This window comes from Lactuca virosa, chromosome 9 (genome assembly GCF_052849685.1).
Source record: "Lactuca virosa cultivar CGN04683 chromosome 9, Lactuca_virosa_CGN04683_v6, whole genome shotgun sequence".
NCBI lineage: Eukaryota > Viridiplantae > Streptophyta > Magnoliopsida > Asterales > Asteraceae > Lactuca > Lactuca virosa.
This window is the reverse complement of record NC_136434.1, coordinates 239391621-239408522: the sequence shown is the minus strand read 5'-3', so window position 1 is coordinate 239408522 and position 16902 is coordinate 239391621. Positions and strand designations below refer to the sequence as shown.

The window sequence follows — 16902 nt, the reverse complement described above, 5'->3', positions numbered from 1 at the left end:
TTTAATGACTAGGCGTTCGGGTCAACAATGAAACGAGTAAAATGTATGTTACATAGAGAAAATGGCCAAATCATCACTAAATTTTAGTCTAGGACTTATTCGTAAATTAGGATAAAATAATGGGACTTTAATGAAACAGGTAAGTAATGAAACCGGTAAACCGGAAAAAAGGGGTCAAATCGCCATTTTTACCGGTAATTCATGTCTTTTCGTAAACAAAATTTAGTTTGGGACTTTTTCGTAAATTAGGGTAAAATTTTAGGACTTTTCTGGAGATTTCCCCATAACATTATTAGAAGTTGCGCCGTCCTAGAGGGTGAGCGATAGGGCCGACCGTCGACGTATATATTTTTAAAAGGACCCAAATTTTTTATGAACTGTATTAATTATATGTTAGAAAACATCAATCTTCGAGATATCATTAATAATTTTGCATCTCAAAAAGCTACAAGAAGTGTTTTTCATTAAATATATGGATTTTTATGATCGAAAATGCTATATTTAGATGTTGGTATAAATATTTTTTTTTTCAATTATTGAGTTATTATAAAAAAATTAATAAAATTTGTATATTCTGAGGCATTTTTTTCTCTATGGTTCTGGCTCCAAAATTGTCTCTATCGTTCTGTGTCCAAAATAGGTTTGGAACGGCCTGATCAAAAGTTGTATAAGAGGAGCAGATGCAAGAAACACAACAAAACTCGATATGATTGATTTTGCTCTGAAGTTGTATGTATTGCTTAAGTTTCTTTATAAAACTATCTCTGTTGACTATGCACATTATTAATCTCATCTACCAGAGGAGGCTCGGAAAATACGAGGATCAAAGACCTACTTCTTTATCTACGAGAGATTTTGGGCCAGGTTTGGCAAACAAAATTTTAGCCAACTTGACCATACTATCCTTTCTCCCTAAATTAGGTAAAGAACTCAGAATAGTTAGCTTTTGCAAATACTTAATATTCCCAAAACGACTCACATTATGTATGCTCATACGCTTTCCTCACAACCGTTTACATTTTAGATTTTCAACTATTTGATTATTAATTATTAAGTTCGAAGTTATTTATAGGAAAATAAGATATGTCCATCCAATGAATGTTAATGGTAACTAATATATATATATATATATATATATATATATATATATATATATATATATATATATATATATATATATATAAAAGTTCAATTGAGAAAATAAAAAAGGTTGAGAATGGGGGAATCATTCTCAGCCAATCATTTATCTAACATGTTCAAATTAAAAAAAATACGCGTGTCCATTTTCATTAAGGGTATCTTTGTAAATTAGCAACTTTTTTACATAGAACTTACCTGTTCGTTGTTATCAGTTTCCAATTTGATGATATCTTTAGCTCGTTTGAATCGGATATGAGGAATTCATTATCAAGATTATTTTCTTTATATAACTCGTTAGCAATTATACATATTCATTCCATTAATCGTGAAGTTTTGCATCTGTGTTTCAGTTTTCTACTTCGTATTCAGTTTCCGATTTGATCAGGTATGTATATCGTTTGAATCGGATAGATCGGAGTTCATTATCAAGATTATTGCTTTTTATAATTTGTTTGATATTACGCTTATTATCTTCGTTTTGGAGTTGTTTCATCGGAGTTCATTATCAAGATTATCAAGTTTCGAATATGTATTGGAGTTATTTCATCGGATTTTTGTTAAGTAGTTTGAGATATTTATTTCAAATCGGAGCTGATTTAATTTTTAATCGGATATATCGTTGTAGTTTTTACGCTCTGAACTGAGAGAGATTGCTTAATTACATCATCTGATCATATATGATTTAAGTTTCTTTCAGATATTTTGTACGTTGAGGTGAGATATATTCGAAATTAACCAGGTTTTCATCTTTACGACTTTTTTTGTGAGATATATTCGATATTAAGAGTGTTTTTGTTTATTTATATAGATCATTTGGTGTATTATGTCGAATTCTAGTGTTATTGATGGTGATTTGTATTCTTCTATGAGTGAGAGTGAAGAAGAAGATGTTGAGAACTCATTTTTTGAAGGTATTAGTTATTGAATTATTTTGTTGTTTTTAATTTTGTTGATTATCATTTATTTACATATGAATATGTTAATATGAATAAATTGTTGTCTTATTCATATATGAATAAACGTGTGATAATTGTAATTTCGAATTTATTATTTTTTTCGTTTTATTCATATATGAATAAGTTATGTTTTATTTTATATATTTTGAATCCTCATGAATTTTATGTATTCATATATGAATGTTTTTTGTTTTATTTATATGAGTTTCATGTATTCATATATATTATTGTTTTATTCATGCATTATTATTTTAGGTGGTGAATCTTCAAGTTCAGTACATGATGCACAATATTGTGATGATATAATTGGAGAACATGTCTATAAGCCAGATGTACCTGTTCAACTTATTCCATTTAAGGGTTTAATCTTCAAATCATTACAGTTGGCTATCAAAATGTATTCTGAGTATGCTGAAATTGGTGGTTTTGATGTTAGACTGAGCACAGTTTGATAACAAGATTATAAAGAAGAAACATGTTACATGTAATCGTGGTGGTAAACATAAAAAGAAATCTTGTGACACATTAGGTACAAGTGGTGTTAGGAGGAAACGAAATTCAAATTCAAGAGCTATTGGTTGTCAAGCAAAGATTATATTTGAATCTGTGTATGGAACTCCAGATTATAAAGTTTTTCAGTTTGATGAACTTCACAACTGTCACACCCCGCTAAAGCGGAAACACGAGGCGTGGCAGTATAAAGGGTTTCATAGCAAAAGTTAAAAGACAACACTAACCATAGTATTAAAAATCATTACAATTTCACAATGGGTTTGAACAACTTTTAAAAGAAATTACAATGTAAATTGAAATACAACACATGCGAATGCTCCTAAAAGTGAAGTGTCCCTAAGTGCCACTTACTCGATGATTCCTGAAAAAGCATGTAAAACGAGCGTCAACTATAAAAATAGTTGGTGAGTACTCACAGATAAACAAAATAATATTGGTTCCATGAATTGAATCAAAGTTTTGATAAAAGTTTCCAATAATAAAAGTATATTGTTTAAAATGAGTAAATAAGTTTGTAAAAACAAAGTTCTTTGTCATCATGAGAGATAAAGTATGTTGCCCAAATAAGATGCAACATTCATATCCTCATGGAAGATAAAGTTCGTTACTCAAACGAGTAAACAAGTTTCATTGCTAAAATGAGCAATCAATTTTGTTGCTACAAGGAGCAAACAATTTCATTACTAAAACACGTATATAAGTTCTCAGTAATAAAAGTTTGTTGTTGTAATGAGAAACAAAGTTCATTGCTATAATTAATAAACAAGTTTATTGCTATAATAAGTAACGAGTGTGTATGTGTATGAGCAAATAATGAGTCTCAACCAAACCTATGACTGAAGCCCTATCAAGATCTATGCTTATCGTTCCATAGATGAATATGGTATCATGCACTCCAGCAATAGGGCGAGTGAGGAGTTGTCAATTCCTAATAGCGCTATCCATAATGACCATTGGCTCAAAGAGTTAATGGTTAGAGATAAGGGAAGGGCCTTAGTACGATAAGTTCTCATGTTCCGTGTTGCATAGACATACATAGAGAGACATAGCAATAAAATAGCAATCATGTTTGATACAAATCAATTTAAATACAACATTCAAATAATAGTTTTTCGGGACATGCTTTTCCACCCCAAAACATAAAAACTGAAAATAGGGGAGTGCGTGAATACTCACAATATGCATTGAGATGATGCAAATGATGTCTTGAGCTAAGTTCCACTTGTACCACTATCGATTCCTACAATAATGGTATTCGCTAGTGAGTCTCTAACCGAAATCTAACACTAGTATACTTACTACTACAATAGAATTATGCCAATATTGTGTCAAAATTTAATATTGATAAGTTACAAACATTTTTCTGTGAAAATTAAATTTCAATGAATCAATTGTTATATAACAATTTAAGTGGAAATTTCTCATTATTGAAATGCTAATATTTAACAATTTAAGAGGTGTTCCAATGATTAAATATTCAAAAACTAAATTAATTTAGTTCTAAAATTTCCCAAAGTTTGCATTTCATTTTTAATTGAAGTCAAAGACCTTAAGATAAATTTTCTTGAATTTTTGATTTGTCTGACTATTTTTCACCATTTAATTCCATGAATAATCATAATATCATGGAAAAATAGTAAATTATCATGAAAAATTCTTGTAATTTTTGTGTAACTATTTTACAGTGTACATAATCTAGGAAAAATATTAATATGTGTTTTCAAAAAGTTTAACATAATTTTTCTGATTTTTGTACATTTAAGTGTATTAAATCTTGGGAAAATAGAAAAATAATAGCATACAGAAGATAAAAATCATCAAAATTTTTATGTATCATCCTAACATATTTTAAGAGTTTTTGGTAAATTTTCATGAATTTTGGATGAGTAAAACTATTTTTCCTGGTTTTAGTCCATTATAAACACAAAAATTCAAGAAAAATACATATACATTTTTAAAAATTCCCAAAATAGTTTTCGGCGTCTTAAGTATAAGGTACAAGCTGCGAAAAATAAGAAATAATATTTTCACATTTCCTAAAGTGGTTTTATGATTTATTAGAGCTAAATAAAAAGAAAATTCAAAACCATATTAAACAGTAATAAAAGTCATTGAAACTTCATGGGAGATGTTTATTAACTTAAAGAATCATCCAAGAATTTTTCCAGAATTTATTTACTAGTGTAAGTATTTTATATGATTTAATACTCTATTTTCTAATTATTTTCATATAAAAATAAAGAAAATATATATTGAGCTGAAAATTTCCAGAATGCATCTTCATACAATTTAATAACAATGAAAAATTGTTTTCTTATTTTTGATGTCGAAAACCATGCCTAAAGGCTCAAATAGTTATAGAGAAAACTTGATTCTTGTGATTTTGGTAAAAATTATTGATGTTACTTTGAGAATTTTTGCAACATGTTCCAAAGGCTTTTGAATCAAGATATTTTTATACCTCTTAATACATGATGGTAAGTGCTCAAATTAATTTTTGATTGATTTTTAGTGATGAATAAGATCTTTGAACATGCAATACAAAACAAATGTTCATAAGGAAAGTGCTGTTTGAGCAACAGTTTTGTAAAAATTGGTAAAAATCGAAATATTGGAATTTTCCAGTGAGGTCAGATGGGTTTGAAAGCTAACTCAAAATATTATATTTAAGAAAAAGAATCACGAATGTTGGCTAAGAAATGAGTGAGATATGACAGTATAAAGTCAGGTGAAGAAATCTGGCAGATTGCATGCATGATGATTGGTTAGAAAAGTGGGTTTTCATCATTTCCTTGAGTAAATCTTTTCAAGTATTTTAAATATATCATGATAAACTCATATTTTAGTCATGTTTCCAGAGATCAAAAGATTAAAACTTATCAAAATGTATACATGCATTTATGAACAAAATTTTGTTTCTAAAAAACTCTTAACTTGAGTTTGATGTTTTAATCCTTAAAATCGATTTTTGCACTAAGATCATGAACATGCAACCTTGTTTATCATACATGCATGGTGTTAAAACACATCCATAATGTTGTAAAAACCATTTTAACAAAAAGAAAACAAGTTTTAAGAAGATGAAGAAGGAGAAAGTGTAAGAAAAAGAGCAAAACTTGAAGGAAAAGTGAAGTAGAAATCGATTTTACCTTCAAGAATACCACAAGATGATGAAGATTTCGAGTTTGAGGAGTGTTCTTGGGTTTGTTTTCTGGAAAATTTCTTGGTTCTTAGAGGGAGGAAGAGAGAATGGAGTGGTGTTTGGAGAGAAAAAGTAGAGAGAATGTAGAGAGAGTTTTCTAGAGAGAGAAAGAAGAGAGATGTGTGTGTGTTAGAGAATGAGAGTGTGAGAGAGATATGGGGAGAGAGGGATCCTATTTTAGGGGAGGAGAGGCTCTCTCTCTCTTTTTTCTTTTATAAAAATTCAAATCTTTTATAAAAATATCCAACTTTTTATAAAATGTGCACCTTAACCTAGTTTTTATGCTTAAAACTCTTGATTTTTGACTTATAAATCAAGGGTAAATGTTAATAACTAAATCTTTATTTTTCATTGAATTTTATTTCATAATAATTATTATGATAAGATAGTATTATAAGGTTCATAATTGTTTTTATAGGATTTTTAAGGTTAAAGTTTATAAATATGAGTTTTTAGGGCTTTTAGGGTTTTAGAGTTTAATAAACTTTGAATATCAAAATAAATAGAATATTTGAGACTTTAAATTATCTTATGGTATTATAACTCTTTTATAGTTATAAATAATGTTTGTAATTTATTTTTATCGGTTTATTGGCATTCTATGTAGTGATTCCGAGATTCAAGCGAAATTAAGGAATCAAGTATACTAGTCCTAGTCTTCAATATTTGACTTAAGTTTCTATGAGACTTTGAACTAACTTCTACTTCTAGGTCAAGTGCATGATGTGTGTATATGATTCATGAAATGTTGTTCGAGTCAAAGAGTGATCCAAATATGGATAGTCACTACAGCTTAGTAGATGTAGAATTCACATATCAAGGTGAAATCTAAGTACACCATCCATTGTTTCTATCTGTTTCCAAGTTTCTAGTAGGTTATAACTTAGCTTCTAATTACTAAGTTTAATATGTGTTGTGCCTATATGTGCAACTAAGTTTATCAAATCTATAACTAACTCGAATTTTGACGGTTGTCACAGTCTCTCCCGGTTGAAAGAATTTCGTCCCGAAATTCAATTCGTGACACATTCTATTAGAACTCAGCCGAATACAATTGTATAATTGGAGAGATGATGACTTGAAGAGCTCTTTGATTATTTTGGGTTAATTCCTCAAGGGAACAGCCCAACTCTTTAGCTATAGTGAAATTAATGTTTCCTTAATTCGAGTTCTACAATTTAGATTGCGAGAAATTAGGATCATGGAAATCATGATCCAAACATGGCGACCTAGTCGAAAAAGATCATCTAGTTAGATATTATCTGAATTAAGAGAGCTATAAGTTTTGCTGAAGCACCAACTGCACTGAGCGTTAAATCCGCATTGATGCTTAAGTTGCATTCTAAATTAACACTAAGTGTAACTTCGCCGCAAAAAAAAAAAAAAGAAGAGATTAGGAACAATTTGTTCACTTTCGGGTTGGCTACTAAATCTGGAAAATATATATTCCAAAATAAGAAGGGGTACCACGAATGAAAGAGAAGCGGTCGAGGGTAAGTTCCTAAAAATACGTAGTAAGGGTAGGCAACGAAGTTTTGGTACATCTCAAATGTAAAGGCTAATTAAGTGTCGTCGACAAAATAAATTACGAAATGATTGAGCATCTCCGAGGCTATAATTACTACTACGGTTACTCTTACAATAATAAAACCTTATTCGAAGAATAAATATATTTAGAGAGTCATTGTTGCAAATGGAAGCGATGAAAGTTTATGATAAGTTAAATCACATTGTGTAGATAGCATTTTAAGTGTTTAGAAGTGATAAAAATCTCACTGTTATCAAAATGTGTGTTTAAAAATGATAATTAATTTCACTATTATCAAAATGTGTAATAATTCCAAGATAATGAAGATACATGTGTGGCGATCCAACAAAGTAGTAAAATAATATAAAGATTAATTAAGGTTAAAGGTTTAAGTCGTCATTAAAGGAATTTGTATAGAAGTATTTGTATTAAACTTTTGAGAAATTGTCCAATTGTCTAAGTCAGGACAAATTCAAGCTTACGGGTCAGACTATTTATGAAAACAAAGTTGAGAGTTTAGGAACTCACTGAAAATTGCAAAGTAAAATACTATTTTAAGAAAGGTGTAAAAATGTCAATCTTTGAAAATAGTGCATTCATAGTTTAGTGTTTCTACAAAAACAATCATTTAGAGAATAGATAATCGTAAAATTTAAAACTTTTGATGTATTTAAATAAAAGAAGAAACATAAGGATACATATCCTTCATATATATTTTTCCGGATATAGAAAAATTATAAGCATAAGAGTATTCATCTTGTGTATTAATTATAAGGAAAAATACAATGAAAATTGCATTTTATATCAAGTTTCTGAATTTAGAACGAAAGAGCAAATGTAAATAAGGATCACTTGTTTATAGAGATTTAAAAATAAAAACAAGATGTATATGGTAAAAGGCATAATTGAATATATCAAAGTTGACTAAATCGAAGTTATGACTCACAACTATACACGTATTAATCGCTCAAAACAAAAGGGTAGACTTCTAGTCTATATGTGTACGAACATGGTACGAAGAGAAGCAAAATAAATAGAAACAAAGTTAGACAATGTATTATGTTAATATTATGGCGTGCGAGATCTAAAATCAGAAGGAGAGCGAGAAATAAAGTTTGGGGGAAAGAAAAAGGAAGGTAGCGGCGGCAATGATTGTTATTGTCGAAATTATAAGAACAATACCTATAGGTAAAACATATAAGGTAAAGACTCAATAGATTTAGAAGAGTAATTATACATTGTTGAAGGTGTCACTGGAAATTTAAAAGTGAACACTAAGTTTTGCAATGCTGTAAGTTTTATAAACACATATTATAAAACTAATTTGAAATAAAATAAACAAATAAGGTGTGTTTTGAAATGTAGGCATCAGTGATGTCTTGTAAACACATTTGGATTAGAAAGTTGTAAAAATACCATGTTGGGTTTCAAGAAAACACATTTAAGTAAAGTACGATGCCTAAATGGGGAAGTAGTCAAAAGTCTTAAAACAAAAGTGGTTTGAAGATCCGATGAAGCTTTTACACATAATATGAACTTTAACGTCATATGTTTAAGTTTTATAGTAAAGAGTTTAAACACGATTATAAAAGAAAATGTTTCTAGTTTTTCGAAGACGTGTCAAAATGGTAAGCAATGTTTAAAATGGTTTATATGCCCTTAAAAGCACATCAATCCATTAAAATGAATTTGAAATAAAATTGAAATAGCAAGGTTAAAACCAATATTGGTTAAATTGTGTTTTGAAGAAAAGTGTTAAGTTAAAGCAAGTTGTCAAAAGATTTTTAGCGAGAATATGGCTTACATTGTTAGGAAATGTCTAGTAATTTGTATGAAGTGGTTATAAAGTATTTTATCGATGATAAATAAAACCGATGAAACGAAATAATTTTTCGATGGAAGATTAAGAAGTAAGGAATAAGTATACTAGTGTAGCTGATCGTACCTAAATACTAAGGCAAGTACAAGGCGAGTATAAGACGAGTACCGATGTCTTTCTCCCTAAGATAAAGGGCAAGAAAAATTGTTTGAAAAACATTTTATGGTGTCAATGGAGTTTCGTGGCCTTTTATAGAGGTCAAAGGGATATCCTATGTTAAGTTTTAACCTGAAGGTGGAAACAACCTAAAGCTAAATCGTAGCGTAGTAATAAGGTCTCACGTATTAGTAGCAATAGGTTAAACCTTTGTGTCTCCTTGTGAGTCGAATCCGGAATGCCTGCCAATGGTATCCAAGTGATTACTTAGTGGTGACTCATCTACATCCTTACGCGATGTTCCAATTATCATTCGTGTCGGTATCGAAATGCTTTTTCCTAGTTGTAACTCTAGTACGAAGACGATGAAGAGGTATTGAGGGACAATTGGTATTGGTTTCGACTTAAGATTATTACTAGTGTATATCTAACTACTAACCTTATATCTAAAGTCAATAGCTACCGAAGAATACCCATTATCAGTACTATGTGTATTGCTCTTAGAGTGGCTAGTGATATAACCTAAGTGGTTAACCTAGCACTTGATAAGGGATAAGAATATTTCTAAATAAGGGCATTGATATAACAATGAACTTAGTTTCTAAGTGTATCTAGATGAATGCCTATAATATGCAATGCCCGTACGCACACCAAAAATTTTGTTTTTCAAAAGTTTAAGTTGAAAATTGTTTTGAACATAATTCTACTATAACCGTTTCAAGCCTCGCATTAAGTTTCCTTAATTAAGCATAGTTGGCCAGGCTATACTTAGTTAAAGTCCAATAATGCGTACTCGAATTAGTTATACTAGTAGTATGTTCGGTATTTTAAAAACATTTTGAAATTTTTTTGCTATAGTTGTGGTTCTCCAAAGGAAAACCGGTATTCTCTATAACCTTCGGCTCTGATACCATTTTCTGTCACACCCCGCTAAAGCGGAAACACGAGGCGTGGCAGTATAAAGGGTTTCATAGCAAAAGTTAAAAGACAACACTAACCATAGTATTAAAAATCATTACAATTTCACAATGGGTTTGAACAACTTTTAAAAGAAATTACAATGTAAATTGAAATACAACACATGCGAATGCTCCTAAAAGTGAAGTGTCCCTAAGTGCCACTTACTCGATGATTCCTAAAAAAGCATGTAAAACGAGCGTCAACTATAAAAATAGTTGGTGAGTACTCACAGATAAACAAAATAATATTGGTTCCATGAACTGAATCAAAGTTTTGATAAAAGTTTCCAATAATAAAAGTATATTGTTTAAAATGAGTAAATAAGTTTGTAAAAACAAAGTTCTTTGTCATCATGAGAGATAAAGTATGTTGCCCAAATAAGATGCAACATTCATATCCTCATGGAAGATAAAGTTCGTTACTCAAACGAGTAAACAAGTTTCATTGCTAAAATGAGCAATCAATTTTGTTGCTACAAGGAGCAAACAATTTCATTACTAAAACACGTATATAAGTTCTCAGTAATAAAAGTTTGTTGTTGTAATGAGAAACAAAGTTCATTGCTATAATTAATAAACAAGTTTATTGCTATAATAAGTAACGAGTGTGTATGTGTATGAGCAAATAATGAGTCTCAACCAAACCTATGACTGAAGCCCTATCAAGATCTATGCTTATCGTTCCATAGATGAATATGGTATCATGCACTCCAACAATAGGGCGAGTGAGGAGTTGTCAATTCCTAATAGCGCTATCCATAATGACCATTGGCTCAAAGAGTTAATGGTTAGAGATAAGGGAAGGGCCTTAGTACGATAAGTTCTCATGTTCCGTGTTGCATAGACATACATAGAGAGACATAGCAATAAAATAGCAATCATGTTTGATACAAATCAATTTAAATACAACATTCAAATAATAGTTTTTCGGGACATGCTTTTCCACCCCAAAACATAAAAACTGAAAATAGGGGAGTGCGTGAATACTCACAATATGCATTGAGATGATGCAAATGATGTCTTGAGCTAAGTTCCACTTGTACCACTATCGATTCCTACAATAATGGTATTCGCTAGTGAGTCTCTAACCGAAATCTAACACTAGTATACTTACTACTACAATAGAATTATGCCAATATTGTGTCAAAATTTAATATTGATAAGTTACAAACATTTTTCTGTGAAAATTAAATTTCAATGAATCAATTGTTATATAACAATTTAAGTGGAAATTTCCCATTATTGAAATGCTAATATTTAACAATTTAAGAGGTGTTCCAATGATTAAATATTCAAAAACTAAATTAATTTAGTTTAAAATTTCCCAAAGTTTGCATTTCATTTTTAATTGAAGTCAAAGAGCTTAAGATAAATTTTCTTGAATTTTTGATTTGTCTAACTATTTTTCACCATTTAATTCCATGAATAATCATAAAATCATGGAAAAATAGTAAATTATCATGAAAAATTCTTGTAATTTTTGTGTAACTATTTTACAGTGTACATAATCTAGGAAAAATATTAATATGTGTTTTCAAAAAGTTTAACACAATTTTTCTGATTTTTGTACATTTAAGTGTATTAAATCTTGGGAAAATAGAAAAATAATAGCATACAGAAGATAAAAATCATCAAAATTTTTATATATCATCCTAACATATTTTAAGAGTTTCTGGTAAATGTTCATGAATTTTGGATGAGTAAAACTATTTTTCCTGTTTTTAGTCCATTATAAACACAAAAATTCAAGAAAAATAGATATACATTTTCAAAAATCCCAAAATAGTTTTCGGAGTCTTAAGTATAAGGTACAAGCTGCGAAAAATAAGAAATAATATTTTCACATTTCCTAAAGTGGTTTTATGATTTATTAGAGCTAAATAAAAAGAAAATTCAAAACCATATTAAACAGTAACAAAAGTCATTGAAACTTCATGGGAGATGTTTATTAACTTAAAGAATCATCCAAGAATTTTTCCAGAATTTATTTACTAGTGTAAGTATTTTATATGATTTAACACTCTATTTTCTAATTATTTTCATATAAAAATAAAGAAAATATATATTGAGGTGAAAATTTCCAGAATGCATCTTCATACAATTTAATAACAATGAAAAATTGTTTTCTTATTTTTGATGTCGAAAACCATGCCTAAAGGCTCAAACAGTTATAGAGAAAACTTGATTCTTGTGATTTTGGTAAAAATTATTGATGTTACTTTGAGAATTTTTGCAACATGTTCCAAAGGCTTTTGAATCAAGATATTTTTATACCTCTTAATACATGATGGTAAGTGCTCAAATTAATTTTTGATTGATTTTTAGTGATGAATAAGATCTTTGAACATGCAATACAAAACAAATGTTCATAAGGAAAGTGCTGTTTGAGCAACAGTTTTGTAAAAATTGGTAAAAATCGAAATATTGGAATTTTCCAGTGAGGTCAGATGGGTTTGAAAGCTAACTCAAAATATTATATTTCAGAAAAAGAATCACGAATTTTGGCTAAGAAATGAGTGAGATATGACAGTTTAAAGTCAGGTAAAGAAATCTGGCAGATTGCATGCATGATGATTGGTTAGAAAAGTGGGTTTTCATCATTTCCTTGAGTAAATCTTTTCAAGTATTTTAAATATATCATGATAAACTCATATTTTAGTCATGTTTCCAGAGATCAAAAGATTAAAACTTATCAAAATGTATACATGCATTTATGAACAAAATTTTGTTTCTCAAAAACTCTTAACTTGAGTTTGATGTTTTAATCCTTAAAATCGATTTTTGCACTAAGATCATGAACATGCAACCTTGTTTATCATACATGCATGGTGTTAAAACACATCCATCATGTTGTAAAAACCATTTTAACAAAAAGAAAACAAGTTTTAAGAAGATGAAGAAGGAGAAAGTGTAAGAAAAATAGCAAAACTTGAAGGAAAAGTGAAGTAGAAATCGATTTTACCTTCAAGAATACCACAAGATGATGAAGATTTCGAGTTTGAGGAGTGTTCTTGGGTTTGTTTTCTGGAAAATTTCTTGGTTCTTAGAGGGAGGAAGAGAGAATGGAGTGGTGTTTGGAGAGAAAAAGTAGAGAGAATGTAGAGAGAGTTTTCTAGAGAGAGAAAGAAGAGAGATGTGTGTGTGTGTTGGAGAATGAGAGTGTGAGAGAGATATGGGGAGAGAGGGATCCGATTTTAGGGGAGGAGAGGCTCTCTCTCTCTATTGTTTCTTTTATAAAAATTCAAATCTTTTATAAAAATATCCAACTTTTTATAAAATGTGCACCTTAACCTAGTTTTTATGCTTAAAACTCTTGATTTTTGACTTATAAATCAAGGGTAAATGTTAATAACTAAATCTTTATTTTTCATTGAATTTTATTTCATAATAATTATTATGATAAGATAGTATTATAAGGTTCATAATTGTTTTTATAGGATTTTTAAGGTTAAAGTTTATAAATATGAGTTTTTAGGGCTTTTAGGGTTTTGGAGTTTAATAAACTTTGAATATCAAAATAAATAGAATATTTGAGACTTTAAATTATCTTATGGTATTATAACTCTTTTATAGTTATAAATAATGTTTGTAATTTATTTTTATCGGTTTATTGGCATTCTATGTAGTGATTCCGAGATTCAAGCGAAATTAAGGAATCAAGTATACTAGTCCTAGTCTTCAATATTTGACTTAAGTTTCTATGAGACTTTGAACTAACTTCTACTTCTAGGTCAAGTGCATGATGTGTGTATATGATTCATGAAATGTTGTTCGAGTCAAAGAGTGATCCAAATATGGATAGTCACTACAGCTTAGTAGATGTAGAATTCACATATCAAGGTGAAATCTAAGTACACCATCCATTGTTTCTATCTGTTTCCAAGTTTCTAGTAGGTTATAACTTAGCTTCTAATTACTAAGTTTAATATGTGTTGTGCCTATATGTGCAACTAAGTTTATCAAATCTATAACTAACTCGAATTTTGACGGTTGTCACAACAACCATCCACTTGAGAAGAGAAGCGATTTAAAAAAAGCGAGACAAATGTCATATTCAGAAAAAGAGTTTATTGTGCGTGCTTCCACATCAAAAATAGGTCCAACTATGGCTCATAAGTTGAGGGCAAGTCTGAGAGGTGGGTATGAGTTTGTAAAGCCCAAAGTAGTTGACTATAAAAATTTAAGGAGATATATCAATAGGGTTATTGGTTATAAAGATGCCCAAAAGATAGTAAACACAATGAATGACCGTCGAGCTCACTATCCAAATTACTCATTTGAGTTTAATTGTCAAGATGATGTTTTGGACTGTATGTTTTGGGCTGATGAAATGGAGAAGGCATATTATGCTGAATTTGGTGATGTTATCTCGTTTGATGCGACTTTCCGAACAAACAAGTAAGTTATTTTATCTACTTTTGTTTATAGTTTATTCATATATGAATATTTTTATATTCACTTATTAATACATCAAAAATTGACTTTAATGAACATTTTTTTTGTGTGTTAGGTATCGAATGGTTTTTGTTCCGTTTACTGCTATTGACCATCATAAAAAATCGGTTACTGTTGGATCTAGGTTGCTAAGCAATGAAAGCATTCAGTCTTACTCTTGGTTGCTTAAAGCATTTCTTAAAACTCATGGGAAAGAACCAACACTTGTTTTAACCGATCAAGATGCTGCAATAAAACAAGCTGTTGAGAATGTGTTTCGTAATTCAAAGCACCGATTATGTATGTGGCATATAATGAAAAAGTTGAAAAAAAGGTATTATTTTAATATATTTCAAATATATTACTTATTAGTATATTCATTTATGAATATTGATTGTTATTTTACTTATTATTATTTATTCATTTATGAAGATTTTTGTTTTAATACAGATATCAGATGATTTATTTACGAACACAAACTTTAGAAAAAGGTTTTCGAAGCTTGTTTGGGACATTAATATGAAACCTGATGTTTTTGAGGTGAAGTGGGGTTTGCTTATGAAGGAATTCAATCTTGAAGACACAAGATGGTTTAAAGACATGTTTACAATACGTGATTCATGGATACCTGGATATTTTAGTGATATTCCAATGTGTGGTTTGATGAAGACTACATCGAGGTCAGAGAGTATGAATTCATTCTTTAATACATACTCAGAAAGTGGGAACTTACTTTTGAATTTCATGATGAATTACGACACTGTCATTCAAAAGCAAAGGAATACTCAACGAGAGCTTGATAAGGCATCAAAGAAAGCATCATATAAAATGTAAACACCTCGAGAAATAGAACTGCAAGCATCAAAGGTTTATACAAGTACATTATTTTTTGAGGTGCAAAAAGAAATATATAAAGCATGTTTTTTCTGTACATACTCATATGTTGGTATTGAAGATGGTTGGGAAGTTTACATTGTGCAGCACAACAACAGTAAAAGTGAATTTAAAAATGAATTTAAGGTAATTTTACTAGTTTTTATGAAAAATGTAATAATATTCATATATGAATATGAGAATATTCATATATGAATATGAGAATATTCATATATGAATATCAATATTCATATATGAATATCAATATTCATATATTCATATATGAATATTATATGAATATATGAATATATGAGTGTTGATATGAGTATTCTTATATGAATGTAAATGTGTAAATTTTGTTTTTGTATCAGGTTGAAATAAAAGCTGAAGAGAAAGAAATAAATTGCAGTTGTGAACATTTTAAGCGTATGGGTGTTTTATGCAGACATGCTTTTACAATAATGATGAGATGTGGTGTTAAAGAAATTCCTGAAAGGTACATTTTGAAAAGATGGAGAAAGGACGTGATATCAAGAAATTATCGTTTTAGTTCTGTTCAATCCGATTAAGGTGATTGTGAGAATGTAAAGCTAGTCAATGATTCATCTAATAGTTTTGAATCATGTTTGGATATTGTAAGAGATGACAAAAAGAGATTGACTTTGTTTGCTGAGAAACAACAAATGTTGTTGAAGGAATTTGAGAGTGATTATATTTCTCCTGGATTGAAAAGCAAGACAGATGGTGAAGTCGTATGCAAGCTTTTGGGTGTTACTATTCCTATTCCAGAAGAGATTAATATTCATGTTCCTGAAGTTTAAAGCAATAAAGGTTCTGGAATCAAGAAAATAATTCCAAGTGTAGGTGAAGTAGCATATGAAAATTCTAAAAAAGAACATACAATGTGTTCAGGATGTGAAAAACGAGTTCCACACAATTTACGTACTTGTCCAGAAAGAGTTGGAGCTGCTAAATCAGCAAAAGACAGTTAGGGATTTTTTAGTTTTTTTTTTAATGTTTTTTGGTTTTATTCATTTATGAATATATGCAGATAAAAACAATAAACAATAATATTCATGTATGAATAATACACATTTATATTGATATGGTAAATTGATATGTTGATATTTATTTTTTAAATTACTATAAAATAAGTTATATTGATATTGTAAATTATTCATAAATGAATACAAATATGTGAAATTTGTTATACTAATAAATAAGTAATATTCATATCTGAACTCTTTTATGTTAATATCTGAACTTTGTTATACTAACATATTACTTTGAACTTATTCATAAATGAATATATCATATTCGTA

General features: G+C 29.3%; 1 protein-coding gene across 1 annotated transcript; it reads left to right on the top strand.

Moving 5' to 3' along the window:
- The first annotated feature begins 14318 nt into the window (after window positions 1-14318).
- Window positions 14319-16401, top strand: LOC145140418 (protein FAR1-RELATED SEQUENCE 5-like). Its single transcript, XM_079073918.1, has 6 exons — window positions 14319-14671; window positions 14784-14979; window positions 15158-15395; window positions 15663-15727; window positions 15952-16076; window positions 16194-16401. The coding sequence occupies exons 1-6, from the start codon at window positions 14319-14321 to the stop codon at window positions 16399-16401; spliced, it is 1185 nt and encodes a 394-aa protein (XP_078930044.1).
- Window positions 16402-16902: the final 501 nt, after the last annotated feature.

Bases quoted from the DNA above. Each gene is read 5' to 3' on its own strand.
- LOC145140418 (XM_079073918.1), top strand. From the start codon at position 14,319: ATGTCATATTCAGAAAAAGAGTTTATTGTGCGTGCTTCCACATCAAAA. The intron at 15,728-15,951 runs GTAATTTTACTA...TTTTTGTATCAG, and splicing joins AATTTAAAAATGAATTTAAG to GTTGAAATAAAAGCTGAAGA. The intron at 16,077-16,193 runs GTACATTTTGAA...TTCATCTAATAG, and splicing joins GTTAAAGAAATTCCTGAAAG to TTTTGAATCATGTTTGGATA.